The sequence below is a fragment of the Electrona antarctica genome (genome assembly GCF_951216825.1).
Source record: "Electrona antarctica genome assembly, chromosome: 18".
Classification (NCBI taxonomy): Eukaryota; Metazoa; Chordata; class Actinopteri; order Myctophiformes; family Myctophidae; genus Electrona; species Electrona antarctica.
The window spans coordinates 42,003,674-42,029,063 of record NC_136799.1 but is presented as its reverse complement, the minus strand read 5'-3'; the positions used below and the strand labels follow the sequence as shown (position 1 = coordinate 42,029,063).

Genomic DNA, 25,390 nt, shown 5'->3' with positions numbered 1-25,390 from the left:
AAGGCAGCAACCTATACTCTCCATACCACAGTGTTGTTTTCGTCTGTGACGAAAAATGTTCGTCGACTACCTTTTTTCACAGACGAAAACTAAATGTAAACTAAATGAAAGCTAAGCTATGATGACTATGAAAACTAAGACTAAATATACTGACATTTTCGTCAACAAATAAAAATTAAAATGTGTTAGGAAGAGCCCCTGTAGAGAAGAGATCCAGTGTAAGTCATTTTACACGTGGTTGCATGCTGAAAATAGCAGATCTACAAGCTCACAACGCGTCGCAGCGCGACACGCTGTGAGCTTGTAGATCGGCCATTTTAAACAGACATTGAGACGGCATCAAGGCCCACCAGAATGCATTTTAGTCGACTAAATCAACTGTAGATTTAGTCGACCAAAATCTTATGATATTTAGTCGACTGAAACTAGGCTTAACACTAAATCATTCCAGGCGAGTAGAATGTGACTAAAACTAAATGAAAACGATTCAAGAGACTGATGACTAAAACTAAAATCAAAATTGTCCGCCAAAAATAACACTGTTCCATACGCCACCGCTATATGACATGACCACTCTGCTGTCTTCCTCTGCTCTGTTGACAACATACTCTGTCTACCATATAGTCATACAGATGTAGACATGTAGTTTACACTGTATCAACACACTATATCATACAGATTTAGTTATGCAAAGGATAATTCAGTCATCGTTTAGAAATTATAACCCGTAAATCGATGGGGTTTAACCCATTCTCTGATGTTTTAAGCATTATGTTACACTTTAGCTATTGGAAAATAGCTACACATAATAGCTCACATAATAGCTCACAGCGCGGCACCGAGTGCCACGCTACGAGCTTGTAGATCTGCTATTTTTGAGAAATCATGAAAATGTGGTGCAAATCTTTGAATATATTCTTTCAGAGCGAATCTCTAATCTCTAATCTTTGCTTTTGGGGGGGTCCCTGGAACAACATATTTTCAGATGGAGGTCGGCGGCCAAATACAGATAATTCTGGGGGTCCTTGACATGAAATAGGTTGAGAACCACTGACATAGAAACACGAGGTTTTCAGAAAACTGTCAGGATTTAGAAGACATTTTGTAGAATCTGTTCTTAGTAAGAGAAATCTATGAAAATCTAAAAGTACTAAAAGTTTGAAATTCAACTCCTGTGGGAAATTGAGTTTATTAGCATAATATGTGACCATACCCATAACATCCTATATAAGGCAAAAAAGTCCAAATTTCATCATTCTTTAAGTAACGTGTGACATATGAAACTAGGGTGTTTGCATGATTCTGAATCCATTCCAAGCATTAGTTTTGCACAAAAACACTCCTTGGGAGGAAAACGGCCACACAAACGTGATGAGGTCAGCATATTTGGTCAAGTGGATATGGTCTAATTTAGCCCAAGGAGTGTTTTTTGTGCAAAACTAATGCTTGGAATGGATTCAGAATCATGAAATCACCCTAGTTTCATATGTCACATGCTACTTAAAGAATGATGAAATTTGGACTTGTTTGCCTTATATAGGATGTTATGGGTATGGTCACATATTATGCTAATAAACGCAATTTCCCACAGGAGTTGAATTTCAAACTTTTAGTACATGTTATTAGACACCTTTAGAAACACATTGGTGAAGAAATGTCTTGGTAACGATTTAGTTCCCAGATTGGTCAAATACCTGATAAAATGCCCTTACTATCTCAGGTCTAAATGGGTTAATGATTCTGAAGTAACTAACTAACTATTTCTAAACGAGAACGACCGGCACGCCGTGAATTATCCCGCTTATGAGCTTTAATAAATAACAAATACATTGATCCAAAGTGAATGAATGAATGAACATTATTTGAAATCAAATACATTAAAACAAAAAAGAAAATACTCCAACAATGTCCGAAAAGGAGTAGGGTGAAGTATAAAACGTATTAAACCCCTCCCCCCGTTTTGCTTTTACCCATATAACTTAAAAATACATGTATACACACATATATTTACAACAACCCAATTTATCGTTGCTTAAAGGAAGACATGAAAATAGAGCAAATAAAAACAATCTCGGCAATAACAGAAATAAAATCAATACAACTGGTAAAACCGGTACTTTAACTTTAAAAAAAAACATCCAAAGGCCCACAACGGGCTGGATTGCCACAAAGGTGCTAGGACAGACAGCCAGAGTTGTGTTGACTCAATGCGTCAAAGTAACAACAGAAGTATACCTTGCTACGGTGGGGGGGAAAAGAAAGAAAAGTGTTCAAATCTGTTCAAATTCTACAGTGTAAAGCAGGGGTCTGCAAGCCATGTTTTCATTTTCGTGATAGTCAGTGTGCCATATATAATTATGACACCACATCAAAATGAAATATTCCCAACTGATTTTGAGTGTCCATATAGGATACACATAACAAGCTATAGACATATTTTCAGGATGTAATGATCATTAAATCCCTCCCCAGTCATGAGTTAGGATTTTGAATGAATTTACAATTATGTGCAGGATGTGAATTGTTATGTAATTTGTAGATGTGAATGGACTTCATTTAACTGACTACACTTTTTTTTTTAATTTTAGAAGAAAAACCTCACACTTATGCCAGTGTGCCAGTGATCACCCTCCCCTGTGCCAATGTTGGCACCCGTGCCTAAGGTTGCCTCCCCCTGGTGTAAAGTATAGCCTATAGTGTTAAAAGAAAGTTTCCTTTCACCAGAAATAAAAGTAAATAGGCTACAGTAAAGTAAAACATTATTTGCCTGCAGCTGTTTTGTAAACGTGAGTAATGCACACTATTATTGAAAATACCCAATATACCCAATACTTACTAATTGTAGCAGAAAAACAACAAAAAGAAAAGAAAACCAAAAAACAAACAAACAAACATGTTATCTTTGGCATGATGGCTGTAATAGATAGGCTACACATCATAGCACATTCTAAACACAATTAGATGTTTTAAAGCTGCAATCAATAACGTTTTTGTTTGAATGAAACATTATTTTAATCAATCTTCACGCTAATACAATGATAATATACAGAATGTGGTTGGAGGGGGTCTCCCTTCTATATGGTAATCAATCATTCTGTCTGGTAGGACACCTAGTTGTACATAAGAGGTACTGCCTGCAGTTCAACATTGATCAGGCTTTGCCTCAGACAAACTAGTCACCAGAAAAAAAGAAGGGTATTTTTGATGAATCTTAAATGGTTTTTTTTGTGGCTTTCGCCTTTATTTTATATTTGTTATGGAGGGACAGACAGTAGGCTGACAGGAAATGGGGGGAGAGATGGGGGGGAAGACATGCAGTAAGGGCCGTCGGGATCGGGAGTCGAACCCGCGGCACACTGCCAGACTGGATTACCAGCCAAGGTGCCTGGACCACTGAGCCATGGCCCAGGCCATTTTTGATGAATCTTGGTGGGAAATTTGGTGCAGTCTTTTCTATTGGCCTAAAATATTGTCTATACATTCATGAATCCACTTGCTGACTGGCTGTGGGCAATTTATTTTTTTATTAACATCCTATGTCAAACTTTTGACATCCTATGTCAAACTTTCCTTATGCTTTAAGTAGCATGTGACATGTCAAACTAGCGGGTTTTCATGATTCTGAATCCATTCCAAGCATTAGTTTTGCACAAAAAACAGCCATAGCCACTTGCCCAAAATGTGCTGACCTCATCACATTTTGTGCTGACCTCATCACATTTGCCATGACGTCTATGGCCGTTTTTAGCCCAAGGAGTGTTTTTTTGTGCAAAACTAATGCTTGGAATGCATTCAGAATCATGAAAACCCCCTAGTTTGACACGTCACATGCTACTTAAAGCATAAGGAAAGTTTGACATGTTTGACAATTTTGCCTGCCATAGGATGTTAATGAAAAAAACAATTGCCCAATAGTGACAGCCGGTCAGCAAGTGGATTCATCAATATATGTATATAGACAATATTTTAGGCCAATAACAAAAGACTATACCAAATTTCCCACTTTAAACAAAAGAAGCCTGTCGGCGGCCGGACTATCATGGTTACATGCTCTTGTTCAGCACTTTGGTTTGTCTTCGGTCAATGTAAATGTGCTATACAAATAAACTTTGATTTGATTTAATTTGATTTGATGGTTAAAATGGAGTTTGAAGTTACAATGGGTTTGTATAGCATCAAATCAGTTCAATTACTTGACTTGGCAATTTGAAAATAGGCGGTCTACAAGCTCGCTAACTAGCCTATGCAACGTGCAGTGAGATCATACATAGATATTCCATAAACAAGAAATAAACATTTTAACAACACAGATCTTTTATGGGGATCCCTGGAACAAACAAAGACGAACACAAGGTTTAAGACGAAAACATTAGCCCCCCCCCCTTTTTGACAATGTTTCTTGTGTCCGTGTTGTTCACTCCTCATCAGTTTATGTGTACATGGAGATATACATCCACTGGGGGGGAGAAATAAAAGCATGGTTGATTAATACAAGACATTGTTTTGGTTGGTTTGTTAGAAGAGAGGGTTTGTATCAGTAACCTGACTCTGCCAGATGGAAGAAGCTTACTTCACTTGTATTGTGAACTCAATCAGGTCAGGTTAGTGTATCAGGGGCCAGATTCAAAAAAGCTCAGAAAGATTATGAAAATAGCCATTGCTGTGAGCTTGCAGATTGGCTATTTTCACTATTTTTGAAGAAAATCCTTTTGTCCTTTTGTAAGCCTATTTTGTAAAAAACCCAGATACCAACAGTATTGTATGTGACAATTAAGACTTCTGTAAACAGCTGTGTCTGCTGCTCTTACCTCGGACTCTTCCAGAGACATCTTTGTTCCATCCGAGAGCTGTCTGAAGATTTCTGTTAAGGAAATCAAAACTGTGTTAAATTTGTCACACGGCATAGAGCGTGCCATTCCTTATGCTTTCCCCTGGTTGCTCTGTGTTGTTTCCCTTCCCTTAAACCAATGAATCGGTAAAATAATATATCGGATTTAGTAGATATCTAAAAATGCCTGAAAAAGACTTTTGTGATGATGAATTAAGGCTGCAAATTTGTTTTCTGGGGAAGCTTCCAAAAGAGTCAATAGTTGGAACATTTAAAAAAAATCACACCCGTGTGAACTGAGTGGTGCAACTCCCTCTCCCCTCCCATTAATTTGCATTTCTTACACCATGTAATAAAATGCTGCATTCGTGGTCTGGAGAGGGCAGTTGTTTTACAGACGGGTAAAATGGCAGGGGGCTGAAGCCCCCTTTGATGTCTATATGTGTGCACGTCCCTGCATGGATAATTATCATTCTGAATGAATAAACATGCACACGTTCAGTGGGAAGTGACCGAGCGTGACTTACTGCTCATGCAGTCCAGACGCAGGGTGAGGCTGACGAAGCGGTCCAGGCTCATGTGACCAGAGGGGGCGCCATAACGCACAGCCATCAGGTTGACAATGTCGTCACTCACACTCACACCTGGACGCGCACGCGCACGCACAGACACACACACACACATGCGCACAGACACACACACACACACACACACACACACACACACACACACACACACGCGCACACACACACACACACACACACACCAAGTTGAGCATGGCATCACTCACCCTCATCCCTGAACAACACATAACTGTAGGCCTACAACTATATACTTGAAGATCTTATCTCACAAGTCATTACCATTTTATTTTATTTTATTTTATTTTAACCTTTCAATCATGCCTATATTGCTATAGGTGGAAACCTTCAATTAAAACTGTTTTGATTAAAAAAGGTTGCGAACATAGAATTTCTATGTTTTTTTTCTTGTGAACTTGTGAACAACAGGGATTGTTTGTCGCGGGCCAAGATCTGCCGGGAAGCCAACACCTAGAATAATTTATTTATTTTCACTAGTTTCTCTCAGTCTATAGTTTCTCATAGCCGATCTACAAGCTCACAACTTGTCGCGCTGCAACGCGTTGTGAGCTTGTAGATCGGCTATTTTCAGCATTCAAGCAAGTGTAAATTGACTTATACAGGATATCTTGTCCACTAGTCCCTTCCTAACATTTTAGTCTAGTTTTTATTTGTTGACGAAATTGTCAATACATTCAGTCTTAGTTTTAGTCATCATAGCTTAGTTTTCATTTTGTTTCCATTTTGTTTCCGTCAGTGGAAAAAGGTAGTCGACAAACATTTTTCGTCTTAGTTTTAGTCGACGAAAACAACACTGGTTTCTCTCTTGTCTTGGGTGGAACAACTGATCTATTGCACACCTATGAATACATCTGTGCCTTCAGACTTTAACCCTTTGATTCACAAACATGTTTGAAAACCACTGGTCTAGCAGTGTTGTTTTCGTCGACTAATACTATGACGAAAAATGTTCGTCGACTACCTTTTTTCACTGGCGAAAACGGAATAAAAACTAAATGAGAACTAAGCTATGACGACTAAAACTAAGACTAAATATATTGACAATTTCGTCAACAAATAAAAACTAGACAAAAATGTTAGGAAGGGACTGGTGGACAAGTGATCCAGTATAAATAAAACACAGGTCATTTTACACTTGGTTTCATGCTGAAAGTAGCCGATCTACAAGCTCACAACGCGTCACAGTGCGACGCGTTGTGAGCTCGTAGATCGGCTACTTTCAGCAAAGTGTAAAAATCTGTCAATACGAGGGCATCAAGGCCCCGCCAAAATACATTTTAGTCGACTAAATCAACTGTATAGATTTAGTCGACTACAATCTTATGATATTTAGTCGACAAAAACTAGACTAAACACTAAAACATTCCAGGTGACTAAAATATGACTAAATTAAGTTTTATTCCAAAGACTAAAATAGAAATTTGCTGCCAAAACCAACACTGTGGTCTAGTTCAGTAAGCTGCAAAGGGCCTCATAGATATACTGTAGTTGCTCCCTATGTGAATGATGTAATAATACAGTGGGTATAGAGCGTCGCAGTCCCGCCCCCTACCATGGCCCAGGAAATGAATCCCAATGCATTTTTCCCATAGACATTTCAAAAAGTATTTATTTAAAGACGGTTACGCCGCAGACAAAGCCAACTCGAGTCGTGACAACTCATGACAACACAAACAATATTTTGGACCAAACAAATAATTACAAAGAAGAAAAACAACAAAAAAAGTGTTGTAACCTGCCGTTTTTTTCTTCTTTCTAATTATTTGTTCGGCCCCAAAAAATGTGTTTGTTTTGTCACGACTCGAGTTGGCTTTAAATAAATACTTTCTGAAATGCCTATGAGGAAAACGGAGAATCATTTCCTGGGCCCTGGTAGGGGGCAGGACTGCGACGCTCTATTGAATAAAACGCTTGATAGATTTATGACAGATTACCTGCAGCCATGATTGCGTTTGGCAGCTCAGTCAGTGACAGTGATCCTGTCTGAGAGACATCTGTCTTGAAGAAGATAGCCTGGTGAAGAGACAGCGTTTTAGTTTAGTTTGTCCAAAGCAGTCTTGTTATTTAGCCCATTCTGGACGGGAACCCCCTGTTGGTGTTCTAAGCATTATGTTACACTTGAGCTATTGAAAAATAGCAGATCTTTTAGGTCTGCTTTTTTTTTTTGAAAAATCGTGAAAATGCCAATGCTTTTCAATTGAGCACTTGTTCTTTTCTTTATTTTTGTAGAATTCCGCAAATGGCAAAATAACATTTTACTCTCAAAGAATACTCATAGTAGAGCTTTAACTGAAATAAAACATACATAAAAATGAGGCTTTTCAACAAACAACTACAGGTAAATACAACTCTTCTGTGTGTTTACAAAACCAACTAAAATCATAGAGAAAAATCCCAGCTAGCTAATCATTCCACCATGTTTTAGATGTGATCAGAACTCATGTATTAAAAGTTGGAGTCACGCGCGTACCTTGTACATTGTCACTTTCCTCCACAGACGAACAAATTCATCCATGTTCAGCTTGCCGGTGATCGATGTCTTTGAAGCATGAAGTTAAGTTTCATGAAAGGGTATACTGTGTCAGTCACACGCAAACGGGCTGGTCCCAGTGTTTCAGAAACTGCTGATCTACTGGGATTGTTCTCCACACACACACACACACACACACACACACACACACACACACAACCATCTCCAGGCTTTACAGAGAATGCATCAGATTTGGCAAGGCTTTTTCCAATAATTTATTTATTGTACTATTTTGGTGAGCCTGTTTAAGTTGTAGCCTAAAGCAGGGGTTCTCAACCTTTTTGGCCGGGGACCCCCGGAAATGCTTTGGCAATGTCTCGGGACCCCCGCCCCGCCCCCTCCCGACCCCCAATATAAATTGACTGCTACAATAACCTTAAACCATTTTGGGCGGGAACCCCTTTTGGTGTTTTAAGCATTGTTATAATTTAGCTATTGAAAAATAGCAGATCTACAAGCTCATAGCGCGCCACCGAGTGGCGCGCTACGAGCTTGTAGGTCTGCTATTTTTGAAAAACCGTGAAAAAAAATAAAAAAAAAATATATATATATATATTTCTTTTTTAATAATTTGGGGACCCCCTAAAATAATTTGGCGACCCCCCGAGGGGTCAACCGACGGGTTGAGAACCCCTGTTATAAGGTGACCACCGAAAATTACAACAGGATGTCACGCTGCGGTGCGACTCTCACCACTCACCCACACAGTGACACATCGCTCTTGTTTTTTTACTAACCACCGTTTTGGTGGTCACCAAAAAGCAGGTGGCTTGCGCACATCCACTTCCTTGCTGGTGCTGCACAAAAGGTAGATACATACAGAGAAGGAGAAGTCCGCACACAGACTTTGCTACAATAGTGTTCATGAGGTTTTTTGCAAATCCCACCGCCTCCCCAGTTCTAGATCCCCCTGCATGGGGGGTCTTATTCATTCCCTGTAATACTATTTGGCTTATAACTTAAAATGTTAATGTTACAGGGAATGAATAGGGACAGAGCCCTGACGCCAATTCTATGCTTCATAATATATCTATGCTCAAATTATGCTCAATAAATATATATTCTAAATTCACTCTAAGAGCTGTCTGTCTGAACTGATAAAGTGGCCAGTGAGTGTACCATTTCTGCTGTGTGTAATGTCTGTGTTAACCCATTTTGGACGGGAACCCCTTTTGGTGTTAGCATTATGTTATGCTTTAGCTATTGAAAAATAGCAGATCTACAAGCTCATAGCGCGCCACCGAGTGGCGCGCTACAAGCTTGTAGGTCTGCTATTTTTGAAAAATCGAAGAACGACTGACATAGAAACATAGCTTTTTCAGAAAACTGTCAGGATGTAGAAGACATTTTTAGAATCTGATCTCAGGTCAAAGGATACGCCCATCAAAGCCACCATGCTGCGACAGCCGTCCAGGCTGAAGCCATCGCCTTTCAGATCCCCTGGATGAGACGGAACACAACCAATCACAATGATGCGTTCAGCCATGTTCAAACACTGTGTGTGTGTGTGTGTGTGTGTGTGTGTGTGTGTGTGTGTGTGTGTGTGTGTGTGTGTGTGTGTGTGTGTGTGTGTGTGTGTGTGTGTGTGTGTGTGTGTGTGTGTGTGTGTGTGTGTGTGCGTGTGTGTGTGCGTGTGCGTGTGCGTGTATGTGTGTTACACCGAGTCCAAGGTTCCACACACCTTGAAGGATTTCCTTGTTTAGAACTTGTTGGAGTTTCTCTGCGTCCACCTCTTCATGCTTTAATGAAGACAACAAGACAACATGGCTTTGGTCAACTTATACTGTGTCCAACAATGCTTTGTCACAAACAACCCCCTGGGTTATATTAAGGGAAACAAGTACTTCCATCAAGCGACAAAGTCTAAAAAAAGAGAAAGAAATGTGAAGGTTCATGTTCTTTAGTAATAGTCTAATAAATGTGATGTCATCATGTCTCCCCGGGATCCAAACTAGCAGACCTACCAGCTCACAACGTGTCACTTATATCAGCGGTTCCCAAAGTGGGGTCAGGGGACCCCCAGGGGTCCTTGAGGGAGTTCCAGGGGGGTCCCCAGCTAAATGATAGTTAGGAACCAAATGGACCCTTATGGGTCTGTAACTCAGAGAGTGTACAAATGGAACCAAATGGACCCGTTAGGGTTCGATTTGTACACTCTCAGAGGTAAATTAACATTGATTTTACAATATAAATTGGGGGTCCCAGAGATAGAAATGTCACTAAATGGGGGTCCGTAGACTAATGCACTTCAAACTGGGGGTCCTTGAAATTAAACAGGTGCTGTTAGAGCCGTAAAATTCTTCAATTATGGGCGTCTCTGCAGGCATAGCTTTTCACATGGGGCTAATTAGTATGAATTTGGGGGTCCTTGGCATGAATAAGGGAAATTTCCCATAATGCTTTGGTGCACTGCTCCTCCTTGTGGATAGGGGGTGGGCTGTCTTACTGAGACAACATGTAGTCCAGGAAGTAAGTGAGCCCAGTGTCCATGACATCATGGACACTTTGAAATACTAAAATATCTAAAAACACATATTACCCACATAAAACCCCCAGGAAAGTGTTTCTTAATTGTCTCCCAAACATCATTAAAATAAGATCTGGTTTCAAAAGGGGTGAAGTGACCCTTTAAGCGACTGTTTATGTGAGCGAGCATTAGTGGTGACATGATGCTACTGAAACTGTAGACATTTACACTGTTGATGTGTTCGTTATTAAGACTTAAATCACCTGGTCAGAGTATTGTCGGAACAAGACTTGCTCGTTTCCATCATCATAGCCATCGACGTCATCATGATCGCCATCAACATCATCATCGCCATCAACATCATGATCGCCATCAACATCATCATCGCCATCGCCATCAACATTATGATCGCCATCAACTTCATCATAATTGTCTCTGGGCTACAACAGCAATTAAATGATGCTACTTAATATCATTATGAATTACTAATTTCCCAGACAATCCTGCCATTGTATTATTTAGTGAGAATTGTACTCACCACGCTTCCAACTTGGATATCTTCATATTCATCAGAGTTTTCACTGAGAAATAGCGGAAAAAAGGGCTGTAGTCTCACATAGTCGAGTGATTGGAAATATCAGACTACATACACTGTATGTTTGGTGATATCTAATGTCGATGAGTGGGATAGAACTGTGTGTAAACGGAGGCTGTGGGCTCAAATTAAGGCTGCGCAATATGTCGTTATCATAATATCGTTATCGAGGTATGAACATGTGCAACATCAGTATCGCAAAAAGGCAGCAGTATCGTGATATATCGATATATCGACGATGTATCATTCACTTCTAAAGCCAGCAACATCCCTCTGTTTTAGCCTGTCCTACGTTGCGTTGTGTTGTTATCAGCCCTGGTCCAGTGCGTTAGCAAACTCACTAATACACTGTTTTTAATAATGTTTAGTTTTTATGTTGCAACACTTATAGAATATAAATATTAAAGGTAATATATCGTATCGATATCGCAATAAATACAGATATATGAAATTCTGGCCATATCGTGCAGCCATAGTTCAAATCCACCACAGTGCATCTGGCTTTGTCGGGCGTCTGTGCGAACACACGGGAAATGAGTAGAAATGATCAAATGTGTCAAAGCCTGTCTAAAGCTTCCTACGTCTCAGAAATGGAAATTCAAAAGTATATGTTAAAGACATTTTAAAATACATTATATTTATAGATATACTCCTAATAAATAATTTCAGACGGACATACATTTTCAATCAAGTTGTGCTTGTTTGAATACCCTTCCGGTATGAAGAACAGATGACAGCCTCCTGTTCTCAAAGTCTACATGGCAGAACTATACAGCCGTTCCGCAGCCTAAATCAACAATAGTCTAGTAGCCAAAAAGTGAACCTGGACATGTTGAGTACACCAACGTTTTATGTTAGAAATGTTTAGTATGGGTCCCCAGCATGTAGAAACTGCCGGATGCTAACTTGCATATGTTGAGCAATTTTCATAATTGGCATAATATGTGACCATACCGTTAACAACCTATAGAAGGCAAAATATTCAACATTTCATCATGCTTTATCTAGCATGTGATGTGTCAAACTAGGGGGTTTTCATGATGCTGAATCCATTCCAAGCATTAGTTTTGCAAAAGAAAACACTCATTGCGCTTAAAACGGCCATGCCCAATTTGTGATGACGGCATTGGACGTTTTTAGCCCAATGAGTGTTTTTTTGCATCATGAAAACCCCCTAGTTTGACACATCACATGCTACATAAGGCATGATGAAATGTTGCCTTCTATAGGTTGTAATTGGTATGGTCACATATTATGCCAATTATGAAAATTGCTCAACATATGCAAGTTAGCATCCGGCAGTTTCTACATGCTGGGGACCCATACTAAACATTTCTAACATAAAACCTTGGTGTACTCAACATGTCCGGGTTCACAATGGGGCTCTATGGGCTGGCTACTAGACTACAAATCGATCACCTGATTAAAATAACACGTATAGGTTTACAGTGTCTATACATACATGACATGGGTCTCTGCTTTGGTCAGGATGGACAGGATGAAAGAAGCCGTCTGGTTGGGTTTGAACGTGGACGGCACGATGAGGTATTCACCAGGCTTCAACTGAAACAACTCCATCACCTCTCGTGCATTCATGTAGTTCTTGCTCTGAGCTACGGGCGTGTGGGTTCTGAAGAAAGTGGCGGGGAACTTCCCTCTCTTTCCTCTGTACTGGAATCACGAATAAATATAGCATACAATGTATATCCACAGCATGCAGTTACACAATTGAGAGATGTTTAAAATGTAAAATGTTTGGAATAAATGATAGTTTCTTACTTCTTCAGTCACCTATAGGGGGAAATGAGAACAAGAACACATGTTGGGGAGAGAGAGAGAGAGAGAGAGAGAGAGAGAGAGAGAGAGAGAGAGAGAGATAGCATATCATTTATCAAGTTTCACTATTCACTATTGTAACTACTTGCAAAGAAGCTCTCGAAAGACGAACAAGATTGACGATGTGTCGTCCAGCCCTGGAATGTATATGGAATGCATCGGCTATAACATATTTAAAATACTGCTTTGATGCTCATATTAAGCGTAGGAAGTATTAAGTTGTTTTTGAGGGGCGCTAGCCCATCCAATGCTTGGCTTTTGAAATGATGTCTATGGACTAGTTTAGAGCACGTTTAACAAAAATCGAATGGCAATACAGTCTATGGACTTTTAATGTTTGTTTAGGGCACTAAACACGCTGGATTGACTAGTACTGAAAGCAGTACTAGTCCAATAGTACCAATATATATAAGGCCCCCTGACAATATAGGAACTCTTCGTCTCTGATTCCACCATAGAGTAATACAAGGATAGAGACCGAACCGGAGCGTTAGCCCCCGCGCATGGATTGGATCGCATTGGATTCCACACATACATATGACATCATCAACTTGCGACGGGGACCAGTCCTATAGAGGGTATGCGCGTGACATCATCGTACCTGGAAGTTATGCGGGAACGCTCACTGAGTGGCAAAAAACTACGTTCTGGCCTTGACAGCCCATTCATCCAAACAGAAAAGTCCTGTCTTGATTGCATTAAACAATGTTAAACTCACCAACATTGCAGCTGAACGAAAAGCTTGAATTATCCTCTTTCTATCTGCAAAGTTGTTGTTTCATAAAAATCCACCGTAGAAACGTTATGAGCTACTTTCTGTCAAGAAATGCCCTGCATTTGATTATTTTTCTAAAGGTGGCCTTACACTAGCCGATTCTTTTCAATCTGAAATCTGATAGCACCACACACTACAGGATAATCGGAGCGGGGCAGAGCAAATATCAAACATGCTTGATGTTGATCGGGTCGATCCCGATCGCGCCCCGAGCAGATCGATTGAGTCGGGCACCCCCCGAGCGTCAAAAAATGCCCGATTATCGGCTAGTGTAAGGCCACCTTTAGTGTCAGAGTTTGGAAGTGCTTGTTTTCAGTAACACAACATTTTGCTGCCTCCTGCATTATGTGACATTTAGAAACAGGTGGTACGGCAGGACGGTTGAGTGATTTCCAACGAGCGCTTCCAAACTCCAACACTCCATGCTGCTCAATGTTTTGCCACTCAGTCTAGATGAGGGGGGCGTGTCCTGATGGGAAAATCATGCATGTGCATACTCTCTATTGGGGGCGCACAGACTCTCAACCTGAAAAGGTGGAGAACCGCCGAGCTCACCTCGAATAAAGAGAAGCCAATGTAAAGGTTTTTGACCAGGAGTCTGTTCCTCTTGTCAGGTTTTTGCATGAGAGACACCAGCGTGTTGTTGTCGTCGCCCTGTTTCTCCTCACACTCTCCTGGGAGACTGTCGATCTTGATCCGAAACTGAGGATTGCTCCAGAAACTGTCTACAGGGAGAGCATGGGGACAATGTTCAACATTTCAAGAGTGCTCCGTACCATCCAGTGGTGGGAAAAGTACTCCGATTATTTACTTAACCCATTTAGGCCTGACGTTGAAATAAATAAAAAGTCTTCTGAAAGAATATAATTATATTCAAAGATTTGTGCCAGATTTTCACGATTTTTCAAAAATAGGTCGCAGAGATGAAGAAAACTAAATAAATAAATAAGAAAAACGGTTTCAAATGGGGGTCTGTGGCCTAATGCATATCGATTTATGCATCGCAGATATACAGTTGGAGGCCATCGATATTGTCCTTTTCTTTTTGCTGAGGTTTGCGTGATCTGCGCAAAAGGACAGTTAACCCATTTTGGGCGGGAACCCCTTTTGGTGTTTTAAACATTGTTATAATTTAGCTATTGAAAAATAGCAGATCTACAAGCTCATAGCGCGCCACCGAGTGGCACGCTACGAGCTTGTAGGTCTGCTATTTTTTTTAAATCGTGAAAATATTTATTTCAGAAAACTGGAGGATTTAGAAGGATTTTTTAAAATGTTGAGGTCAGGCCTAAATGGGTCAAATGATAAGGGACAATATCGGTGGCACCCAACTGTACAAGCTCACAGTGCCTCACTTCTTTCCGCGCTGCGAGCTTGTACATCTGCTATGCCAAGATCTTGAAAGAACTAGCCTATACTGGCATCTGTAGAATCGGCCTCTGGTAGAATTGGGCTAAAAGGGATTCAAAGTTGAACTTCTCCTACCCGGATGATTCATGCATCCTCCAGAGGTCAGCCCTGCTACCCATCTGCCATCGTAGAAGGACGGTTTCCAGTGGCAGGATGGGTCTCCATCCAAGAATTCAGGACACAGACAGCAGATGTCAAGGTTTGCAAAGTACTTACAGAAGTCCTCCAAGGTCATCCTGCGGGAACATTAATGAGATCCAAGTAAGTGACATATATATTACAGTTGGGTGCCACCGATATTGTCCCTTATCATTTGACCCATTTAGGCCTGACCTCAACATTTTTAAAAATCCTTCTAAATCCTCCAGTTTTCTGAAATAAATATTTTCACGATTTTTCAAAAATAGCAGACCTACAAGCTCGTAGCGCGCCTCGGAGCTTGTAGATCTGATATTTTTCAATAGCTAAATTATAACATAATGTTTAAAACACCAAAAGGGGTTCCCGCCCAAAATGGGTTAACTGTCCTTTTGCGCAGATCACGCAAACCTCAGCAAAAAGAAAAGGACAATATCGATGGCCTCCAACTGTAGAACGCACAACTTTTGCTTTAAAAACCGTCCATATTAGTTATTTGGTGTACAAAAAGAAAACAAAAAAATAACTCAACAAGTGCACTCTTCGGAGCAGTGATTCCTGATAGGCTATTCTATTTTCTGAACATGCAGTATTGTGTGTGAATTAGGTTGTGGCCTATTCTGTTATGCCCTAATGTGAATCTTCAAAATGAGATATATTTGTGTGATAATACTGTCATATCTTAAATCCAATACCTGTATTGAAGCAATTCAATTCGTTTAAATACATTATTTATTTTTAAAGGGGAGTTTTTGTCAACTAAAACTGACAAAAACCCTTTTGAATTTCCGCCAAGTTCGTCAACTAAAACTAGACTAAAAGTATCAAGGATAGAAATGACGAAAATGTGACTAAAACTAATAAGCGTTTCGTCCAAAAGACTATAAAGGGCTCTATTTCCGTCCATGCTAAAGCCCTTATATCCCTAAACTACTTTGCCTTTTTTTTTTACTATTTAGAAAAACATTGTTGAATAGTTAAAGTAGCCGATCTACAAGCTCACAACTACAAAATAGTAGAAAAAGGTAAAGTAGTTCATGGATAAGGGTTTTAGCATGGACGAAAATAGAGCCCTAAATCTAAAATGCCTGCCAAAAACAACACTGCTCTGTGCTCTATAGAGCGTCGCAGTCCCGCCCCCTTTCATGACGACGCCAGGCCCAGGAAATGATTCCCAATGCATTTTTCCCATAGACATTTCAAAACGTATTTATTTAAAGACCTTATAAGCGTCGTACAAAGCCAACTCGAGTCGTGACAAATCATGACAACAAACACAATATTTTGGGCCAAATAAATAATTACAAAGAAGAAAAACAACAAAAAAAGTGTTGTAACCTGCCGTTTTTTTCTACTTTCTAATTCTTTGTTTGGCCCAAAACATTGTGTTTATTGTCATGATTTGTCACGACAAGAGTTGGCTTTGTCCGCGGCGTAAACGTCTTTAAATAAATACTTTCTGAAAAGTCAATGAGGAAAATGAACGGGGAATCATTTCCTGGGCCCTGGTAGGGGGCGGGACTGCGACACTCTATACAGCATGCTTTGCAATTCAAGGTGCATGAATTCAGTATTGATATAGCCTTGTGAACCCGGACATTTTGAGCACCCTAAGGTTTTATGTTAGAAATGTTGAATAATGGGTCGCCAGCATTTAGAAACTGCCGGATGCTAACTTGCATATGTTGGGAAATTTTCATAATTAGCATAATAAGCTGGGGTACCAATAACATCCAATATAAGGCAACATTGCAATAATTTCATCATTCTTTATGTAGCATGTGACGGGTCAAACTAGGGTGTTTTTATGATTCTGAATCCATTGCAAGCATTAGTTTTGCACGAAAAACACTCATTCAGCTAAAAAGGGCCATAGCCGTCATCAAGTGGCTATGGCCAAATTTATCCCAAGGAGTGACTTTTGTGCAAAACTAATGCAATGGATTCAGAATCATGAAAACTCCCTAGTTTGACCAGTCATATGCTTCTTAAAGCATAATGAAATTTTGAAAATGTTGCCTTATATAAGTTATATTGGATGTTATTGGTACCCCAGCTTATTATGCTAATTATGAAAATTAATTAATTATGAGAATTGCCCAACATATGCAAGTTAGCATCCGGCAGTTTTCTAAATGCTGGCGACCCATATTCAACATTTCTAACATAAAACCTTAGGGTACTCAAAATGTCCGGGTTCACATTATGTTTATGTTTATTTATTTGATATGGACATAACAATTGCATTGCTCATTGCACAGTTGTACAAATTGTAGATGCATCATTTACAGTGTGTTAGCACATGTGCTAATTTTCACCACTTGTCCACAGGAGACTTTTCTAAAAAATACAATTTAGTTTAAAAAAAACACCCAATCAAATACAAAAAAATTATACATTCTAATAATATTTACAGCAAATTCTGGCAAGAGGACTATAATAAAGATGTATACCGCATTAAGGTCAGACGGGTACGAGTGACGCAGGCATTGTCGCCTGGATCAGCGACACTCTGCTCCAGGTCTGCTCATGAAAATGAATAGGCCTATCTCACAGCCCGCTTTTCACGCCCACTTCCGGTAAATAGTGGTGTCTTTAACATTAGCATTTACACGTTTTTTTCTCTGGAGAATCTAAGTACATTTTCTAATGTAAAAATGTGACAGACCAATATTATTATGAAGCAAACAAGATGGTAAATCAGCTCGAACAGATAGAACAAACCTTACCTTGAGAAAACAAAAGTTGTAGAATTTGTAAATTGTTGTAAATTACCCCTGTTAACATGTAGCGTCTATGGAGTGACGTCACGCTATCACCACTAACCCCAAAAGGGGGCGTATTAAGGGGGGCAGGGAAATTCTGTGAGATAGGCTTCTTGCGAGGCGCGTCGGTCGCTCCCCGTTCCGAAATAGGCCTTTAAACTGTTGACAATCATGTTGAACTCGCACTTCACATTGCTTACCAAAACTCCCCATCATCACGTGCGGAAAGGTACTTCTCCCGATCCTGAGGGCTGACAGTCTGCCACAATGGAGACCTGGGAAGAATACTCTTATTACCATATTATACTATAATATATTTTGTATATATCCATATAAAACACTGTGGTGACGGGGTGTGTGTGTGTGTGTGTGTGTGTGTGTGTGTGTGTGTGTGTGTGTGTGTGTGTGTGCATGTGCGTGTACGTACGAACACATCACACACACACACACACACACACACACACACACACACACACACACACACACACACACACACACACACACACACACACACACACACACACACACACACACACACACACACACACACACACACACACCCACCCACACACACACACACACACACACACACACACACACACACACACACACACACACACACACACACACAAGTGTTTGAAAGTGTGAGACTTTCAGTGCTGATTTAGACTACATTACGTAGTGAAGTGCAATAGAACCATATTCATATTCTTTGCAAGAACGTTTTTGCAAGACAAAATAAAATAGCCTAAAAAGTAAAGGGAAATGACCAAAATGTTTTTTATCAGAGCTACAGTCCTGTGCGGACTACAGTGCGGTATTAGCCGCGGTTGCTGTGCGTATAAACCGCAGTTTGGGTGGATTTGGGTCAATCGAATATAATTATTAATGCTCCTTTTAGTATTAGTTCATGTTGCATTTTGTAAGTTTGCATCCTATGGACAGACACCAAATATCTCTTTTGCGTCTTGAGCGAGAAAAGTCGAATGAATATGCAGGACTACAACATACGACGACCTATTCTTACCCATCGCTCCAGTCGCCTTTCCATTCTCCCTCACCCCAGGGGTTCCACAAGCGCACAAGGTCCACCACCGTGTTCCTTCCACTCATCATCTGAACGTCACATTGGACAAATAAACCAGTGATGGATTGGTGACATATTGGACAAGTTCTCACTCTCAAGCCGTCCAATGGGCTCTATATGCACACACAGCATGACTCTTCCTATAGTTCCGGGCCCCTTCCCTATATACTTAATTGGTAACCATGTGTTACCGATGATACTAATTAAGGCTCTGTTCCATTTAGTGTGCGGTGGTTCTCACACTTTTTAATTTTCAAGGACCTCCACAACTCTGAGAGGGAACCATGTGTACCCTCTCAGAGTTACAGACCCGTACGGGTGCCATTTGGAACCCACTCAAGGACACTTTGTTTGAGACGCGCTGGTGTATAGCTCACTAAGCTCAGTGTTTCCAGTGAGCCAACATGCACAACGACAGCACCCTGACTCTGTTTGACTAGAATGGAACAGAGCCTTCATAGTATCATCGCCGTTCAACACCTGTGAAGGATGTAGTGAAGGGGCCGGAAGTTCTAAGTTCCAAAATGGCGTGTGTGCATATAGAGCCTTCAGTGAGTGATGACGCAACGCAGGCAGAGCTGCAGCCAAGCACTGGACCAAGTGGTGAATGAGTCATTTGAAAGAAACCAATTTAGTGAACCGATTCAAATGCTTCAGTACAGTGAAAAGAACATCAATGTCCATCTCTAGGGATCGGTTTCATCGTGTTAACTTATAATGATATCCATTATGACTACATGCCAATTCAAACGCACATTACCTGTTTGATTCCAGTGACAGAGTAGGCGTGGCCGTCCACCACACCATTGGATGACACCGTGTTGGCAGAGGAATCCTACACAAGACATGTATCATAAAGACACAGATTATATGTAATTATTATGACATGTATATCGTTAATATCCTAGCTGATATTTTTCATTGAGATAAATAAACTTAATATGTTGTGATTTTAAGCACTATTTCAAAAACACATGTAAAGATCCCACTGTGTCGGGAGCTGATGAATCTGATATTTAACTTATATAACTTTTTTTCTCCTTTCTCCTTTATTTACATACCGTATAGAGCGTCACAGTCCCGCCTCCTACCCTGGACCAGGAAATGAAACCCAATGCATTTTTCCCATAGACATTTCTTAAAGTATTTATTTAAAGACGGTTACGCCGCGGACAAAGCCAACTCGAGTCGTGACAACTCATGACAACACAAACAATATTTTGGACCAAACAAATAATTACAAAGAAGAAAAACAACAAAAAAAGTGTTGTAACCTGCCGTTTTTTTCTTCTTTCTAATTATTTGTTTGGTCCAAAATATTGTTTGTGTTGTCATGAGTTGTCACGACTCGAGTTGGCTTTGTCCGCGGCGTAACCGTCTTTAAATAAATACTTTAAGAAATGTCTATGAGGAAAATGCATTGGGTTTCATTTCCTGGTCCAGGGTAGGAGGCGGGACTGCGACGCTCTATAGTTAAAGTGTATATATAGTTTTCTTGAATGCGGCCTTCAAGAAAACGTGAAGAGAGACGTTTCCAAGTTGTGGCATGTGGAAGACTGCAGCTCTTCATGAGCACCCAAATGCTGATCCCACTCAGTCATTGCCGATGGCAGCCATATGTTATTATCATTCGTGACATTGTGATGGACAAGCACCTCTGTGAATTTTCATGTTTAAGGACCCACTGACTCAATTCACGTGAGAAATTCCCTCAACACCTGATTACGAGCAGGTCCACAGGCCAGGTACTGGACTATATGTGACCAGATTTGACTGAGAGCCTGCCATTGCGCAAACTCCAGCTTTTCACCAGAGGAGAAAAACTTTTTCAAAATGAGTTAATAGCACAGGCAGACTCTTCACATACTAGAGCATGTCTGAAATAAGTGTCAGAGCTGAAATCGACATGTAAATATGAAATAAATGCTTAAACATGTAGCTAAGTGTAATGTTAGAGACCACAGAAGTGAACCTTTCAAGCCTGTTTTCTCAACTCGCTGTTTTCTGTTAGACATTACTCTATAAGCCATATCTCCAAAACTGGTGGGTCAAACTTAACAACCAATATGTCAATTTGAAGCTATGATTCCCTGCTTACATAAAACATAAAAAAAGAAAATTCAAAAAATCCAATGGCAGTCCCTCAGTCAAATTTAGTCTATTATACCAAATGTCCTCACCTCAGTGGCTGCCGGGCTATATGAACGTGTGGTGAAGTAAGTATGTACAGTTTATGTGTATACTGTAGCACTTCTCACAGTCTGACAGAGAGAGAAGTCACAAAGTGCTTTACATACACATACAACAGAAATAAAAACACAGCACGTAACATCCAAATGATTAAAAACAACAGAAACGCAGCAAACATAAGACATTCCACAAATGCTTAAACGGTAGTGTTTTAAGTGGTTGTTAAGCATGTCCACAGAGGCTGCAGGCAGCTCTCAAGACTCGTAGAAGGGCATGCCATTCCTTTTAGTGGTTTGACCTTTTATTTTCCTGTCCTGCGCGAACGTCCAGTTTTCAGCTGCGGGACGGGGAAGCAGTTAGGGCTCTCTAACCATTCAACTATGGCCGCCCAACCTGGCTGGTACGAGGAATGACCAATGGACCTTGGTCAGCTGACCTTAGGGTCCTGCTGGGCACATTATCGTTGTAGCAGGTCAGTGGAGGATCCTGGACATCGCTAGATGCTTCAAAGTGAGGCTCTAATGGCAGCAGTGGTGGAAAATAACTTATTTTTAATATCACCCGATCGTAGAGTTTTGTCATAACTCGTCACATTTGCCATTGACAATGAAAGGAGAATTTACGTCATGTGTCTGAGCAAATCTGCTTTTTGTGCCAACACAAACATCAAATGCCATTGACAATGAAAGGATAATTATGTCATAGGCCTATGTGGCTTATTTTTTCATTGGATGTATTGGATGTACGATGATAAAAGCGCCCCTCACTTCACACGGGTGTGATTTTTTAAATAGGGATTAAGTGTTGAAAGGTCCCTCTCTACTGAGCAAGACTGCTCACGCCCTCAGCGCTCCTTTGCTGGGTGAAGCTGAGAAGTAAAAAAGGTCAAAATCAAAAAGTTATGGAATGCCCATCCACAGGTCTTGAGAGATGCAGCCTCTGGGGACATTTTCAACAACCACTTAAAGGCCCTACTGTTTAAACAAGCATTTGTGGAATCTTTGTGGGACTTTTTGTTCAACCTGTGTTTTAATTTATGTAAAGCACTCAAGGCTTTTTTCACCAAATAACCAGTTCTAGAACTGGTTCCATTCTTGGAACCTTGGTGTTTCATGGAACCGGCGGGCATTTTTTGGTTCCATTTCCAAACCAATTCATTTCCAGTGGAAACACTCTGAATAGAGCGTCGCAGTCCATCACCCCTTTCATGATGACGCCAGGCCCAGGAAATGAATCACAATGCATTTTTCCCATAGACATTTCAAAAAGTATTTATTTAAAGACCTTTTAAGCGTCGTACGAAACCAACTCTTGTCGTGACAAATCATGACAACACACACAATATTTTGGACCAAACAAATAATTACATAGAAGAAAAACAACAAAAAAGTGTTGTAACCTGCCGTTTTTTTCTACTTTCTAATTCTTTGTTGTTCATGATTTGTCACGACATGAGTTGGCTTTGTCCGCGGCGTAAACGTCTTTAAATAAATACTTTCTGAAATGTCTATGAGGAAAATGAACGGAGAATCATTTCCTGGGCCATTCCCCGCCCCCTTTCCACGCCCCCTGTTCAGACCTAGTGGTGTTGACGTGACGTTACTCCATAGACATTACATGTTAAAAGACCTACATTCAGAAGCCATAAACAACGCTTTTTCTGAAGGTAAACTTTATTCTATTTCTTTTAGCGGTTTGTTTTCTTCATAATAATATTGGTCTTTTACATTTTAACATTTGGAAACGGCCTTAAATGGTGCAGAGAAAGCAGGTAGGGATGTAGCTCTGGTCCATGAGTAAGGCTATGGAGTGACGTCACGTCATCACCACTAGGTCTGGAAAGGGGGCGTGGAAAGGGGGCAGGGAATGGCTGTGAGACAGGCCTATTGGTTCAATATTGGGTGGGAAAAAATAACCGAACCGGTTCAACCCTGGTGGAAAAGTACATTCAGTACAGTAGGCCTACTTCACCACACCACACGTTCATAAGAGTTGTTTTATATCTCAGTCGTGATGCCTCCAATATCTCCATGTCTTACCCCAGGCGGTGTTCCGCAGCCCATCAGCGACCTGTAGTGGGCAGCTCTTTGCATCAGTGTGAAGAGGTCTGGAGGAGTTTGGTCTTTCAGCTGTACACATATGTGGATGCCTCCAGTGAAGTCCACCAAGGCCTCTGCAGGCGTCCCTGAATTCATGTCTGCGTAGGAGCCACAGACCCTGGTATGGCACATCATGAGTACATAGAGTAGAGTCAAACGGAAAAACATGAATTTCACCGGCATGTCTTTGGCATTCTACAGTATGAAAAAGATAGAACATGCAGAAAATTGAGAACGTCTCTAGCTTAACTGCAACAATGTGTGGTATTATTATTATGTAAAGTTTGAATCCCATACTTGGCATAGGCTTTCTCCAGCAAGGCAGGCCAGAACTCATTTGGGGTTTTGGAGTGGACGAAGATCAGTCTGCCATCAATCGTTGGTAGTTTGTCATCAATGATAACATCCACCCACTTTCCAAACCTCCAGAACTGAAACATGGACATGGAAGATAGGTTTCTAACTTTCCACGTACAGGCCGTCGCAAAAATGTTTGTTCAAATTGCAATAAATAAAGGTTCCAGGGCCTCCTTGATACAATGTACTAGTGAAATTTCCGTTTACCCTGAAGTGGAACAGTCCACAGTATTCCTTGTCAAATGACTGCTCCTGTGGCACAACTTGCTTAAGGGTGTCTTTCTGGAATGTTAATGCTCCAATAGACGCGAGTAACCAGCAGTTTCCTGAATGAAAATTATCACAGTTGTTTGACAAGTTTACGTCACGTGTGCAGTGACTGTAGAGCTAGGGGTGCCCAAAAGGTAGATCGCGATCTACCAGTAGATCACAAAGGCTGTGCAGGTAGATCACATGACATGCCCCTAAAGAGTATTTCATTTAAATATATTGAAGAAGAAAAAACGATAAAAAAAAAAACATTTCTCCCCCTCTATTTCCCATTCCAAGTGCATTTGTCTTATACTGTACAGTGTACAGAATGTAACACGAATTCGGAAAATTCACTATTCCGAAGCCCCCTCAGGTACATATTTAAACTATTTTCAGCAATGGTATAATAATTGATTTGGTGGGTAGATCTTGCCGAGCTGGTCATTTTGAAAGTAGCTCTCAAGTCAAAAAGTGTGGGCACCCTAAGCAATTTGGTGCCCTAGGCCGGATTTTTATTTTAAAATCTTTTCAGGGCAATTTTTCTACTTTGGGTTTTCTGGTTCAACAAGTTTCAAAGGGTCATATCCTTTTCAAATATTTTCCAATGTCAATGAACAATACATCATATATGAAAGCTTACATTCTGTAGTTTCATAATGTGTAGAAAGCATTAAAATGACCATGGCCCATGGGGGGGTGGGGGGGGGGGCCCTAACTGCCGCCCTGGGCAACCTGCCGCCCTAGGCCATGGCCTATGTGGCCTATATATACGAGCCAGCCCTGTACACCGCCACAGAGAGTGCAGTGCCCGGTGTCGGGTCCGTCGGATAGCCGGTTGTCCAGAACCAGCACAAAAGCCTCTGCCCGGGATCCGGACAATTGATCACACCTGATCCCCCCTAGATCTCCATATATGGAGCTGGCCTGTTCTGCCATCACAATGATGTTCTTTTTTTTTCTAAAATATTTTTTATCCCACGATTTTGTAACCCATTTTTCACCCGTGTCAATTATCTAATGTGATCCTAGGCTCTACACACCCTCCGCCAACCTAGTCCCCATATATGGGGGACATGGGGAGAGCAACGGACTTGAACTCATGCTTCCTTCATGCCTGAGTGTCCAAGTTGCTCCTTTGCTGGCCAGAGGGAGGCAGTTTTAGAGACCAGGATTACTGCATGTTTTTTGTGAGGGTACCTACCCTAGGGGACCAGGGGAGAACATGCAAACTCCACACAGAAAGGCCCTTTCGCCAACCCCGCCTCGGGTATGGGCACTGATGACGCGGAGGAGGAAACACGCCACCAGCACCCACAGCGTCCCGAGCGGGAATCGAACCCAGGACCTTCTAGCTGTGAGGCGACAGCACTACCAACTGTGCCACCGTGCCCCCTTCACAATGATGTTCTGACATCTACATAAGACTCCACATAATAACTGGGTAGGTCACGCATTTACA

General features: G+C 40.9%; 1 protein-coding gene across 1 annotated transcript in view; it reads right to left on the bottom strand.

Moving 5' to 3' along the window:
* Positions 1–4,315: 4,315 nt before the first annotated feature.
* LOC306941909 (calpain-1 catalytic subunit-like) overlaps positions 4,316–25,390 on the bottom strand; it is a gene marked incomplete at both ends in the record, with an annotated part of 21,880 nt that continues 805 nt past the window's right edge. Inside the window, 18 exons of the mRNA XM_079527547.1 lie at positions 4,316–4,327; positions 4,809–4,861; positions 5,356–5,472; positions 7,365–7,443; positions 7,901–7,969; positions 9,339–9,400; positions 9,642–9,699; positions 10,691–10,867; positions 10,966–11,008; positions 12,485–12,693; positions 14,177–14,358; positions 15,119–15,279; positions 18,147–18,221; positions 18,974–19,062; positions 19,794–19,868; positions 23,263–23,440; positions 23,620–23,753; positions 23,887–24,005. Coding sequence (XP_079383673.1) covers positions 4,316–4,327; positions 4,809–4,861; positions 5,356–5,472; positions 7,365–7,443; positions 7,901–7,969; positions 9,339–9,400; positions 9,642–9,699; positions 10,691–10,867; positions 10,966–11,008; positions 12,485–12,693; positions 14,177–14,358; positions 15,119–15,279; positions 18,147–18,221; positions 18,974–19,062; positions 19,794–19,868; positions 23,263–23,440; positions 23,620–23,753; positions 23,887–24,005 — 1,892 coding nt within the window. The remainder of the gene's footprint in view (positions 4,328–4,808; positions 4,862–5,355; positions 5,473–7,364; positions 7,444–7,900; positions 7,970–9,338; positions 9,401–9,641; positions 9,700–10,690; positions 10,868–10,965; positions 11,009–12,484; positions 12,694–14,176; positions 14,359–15,118; positions 15,280–18,146; positions 18,222–18,973; positions 19,063–19,793; positions 19,869–23,262; positions 23,441–23,619; positions 23,754–23,886; positions 24,006–25,390) is intronic.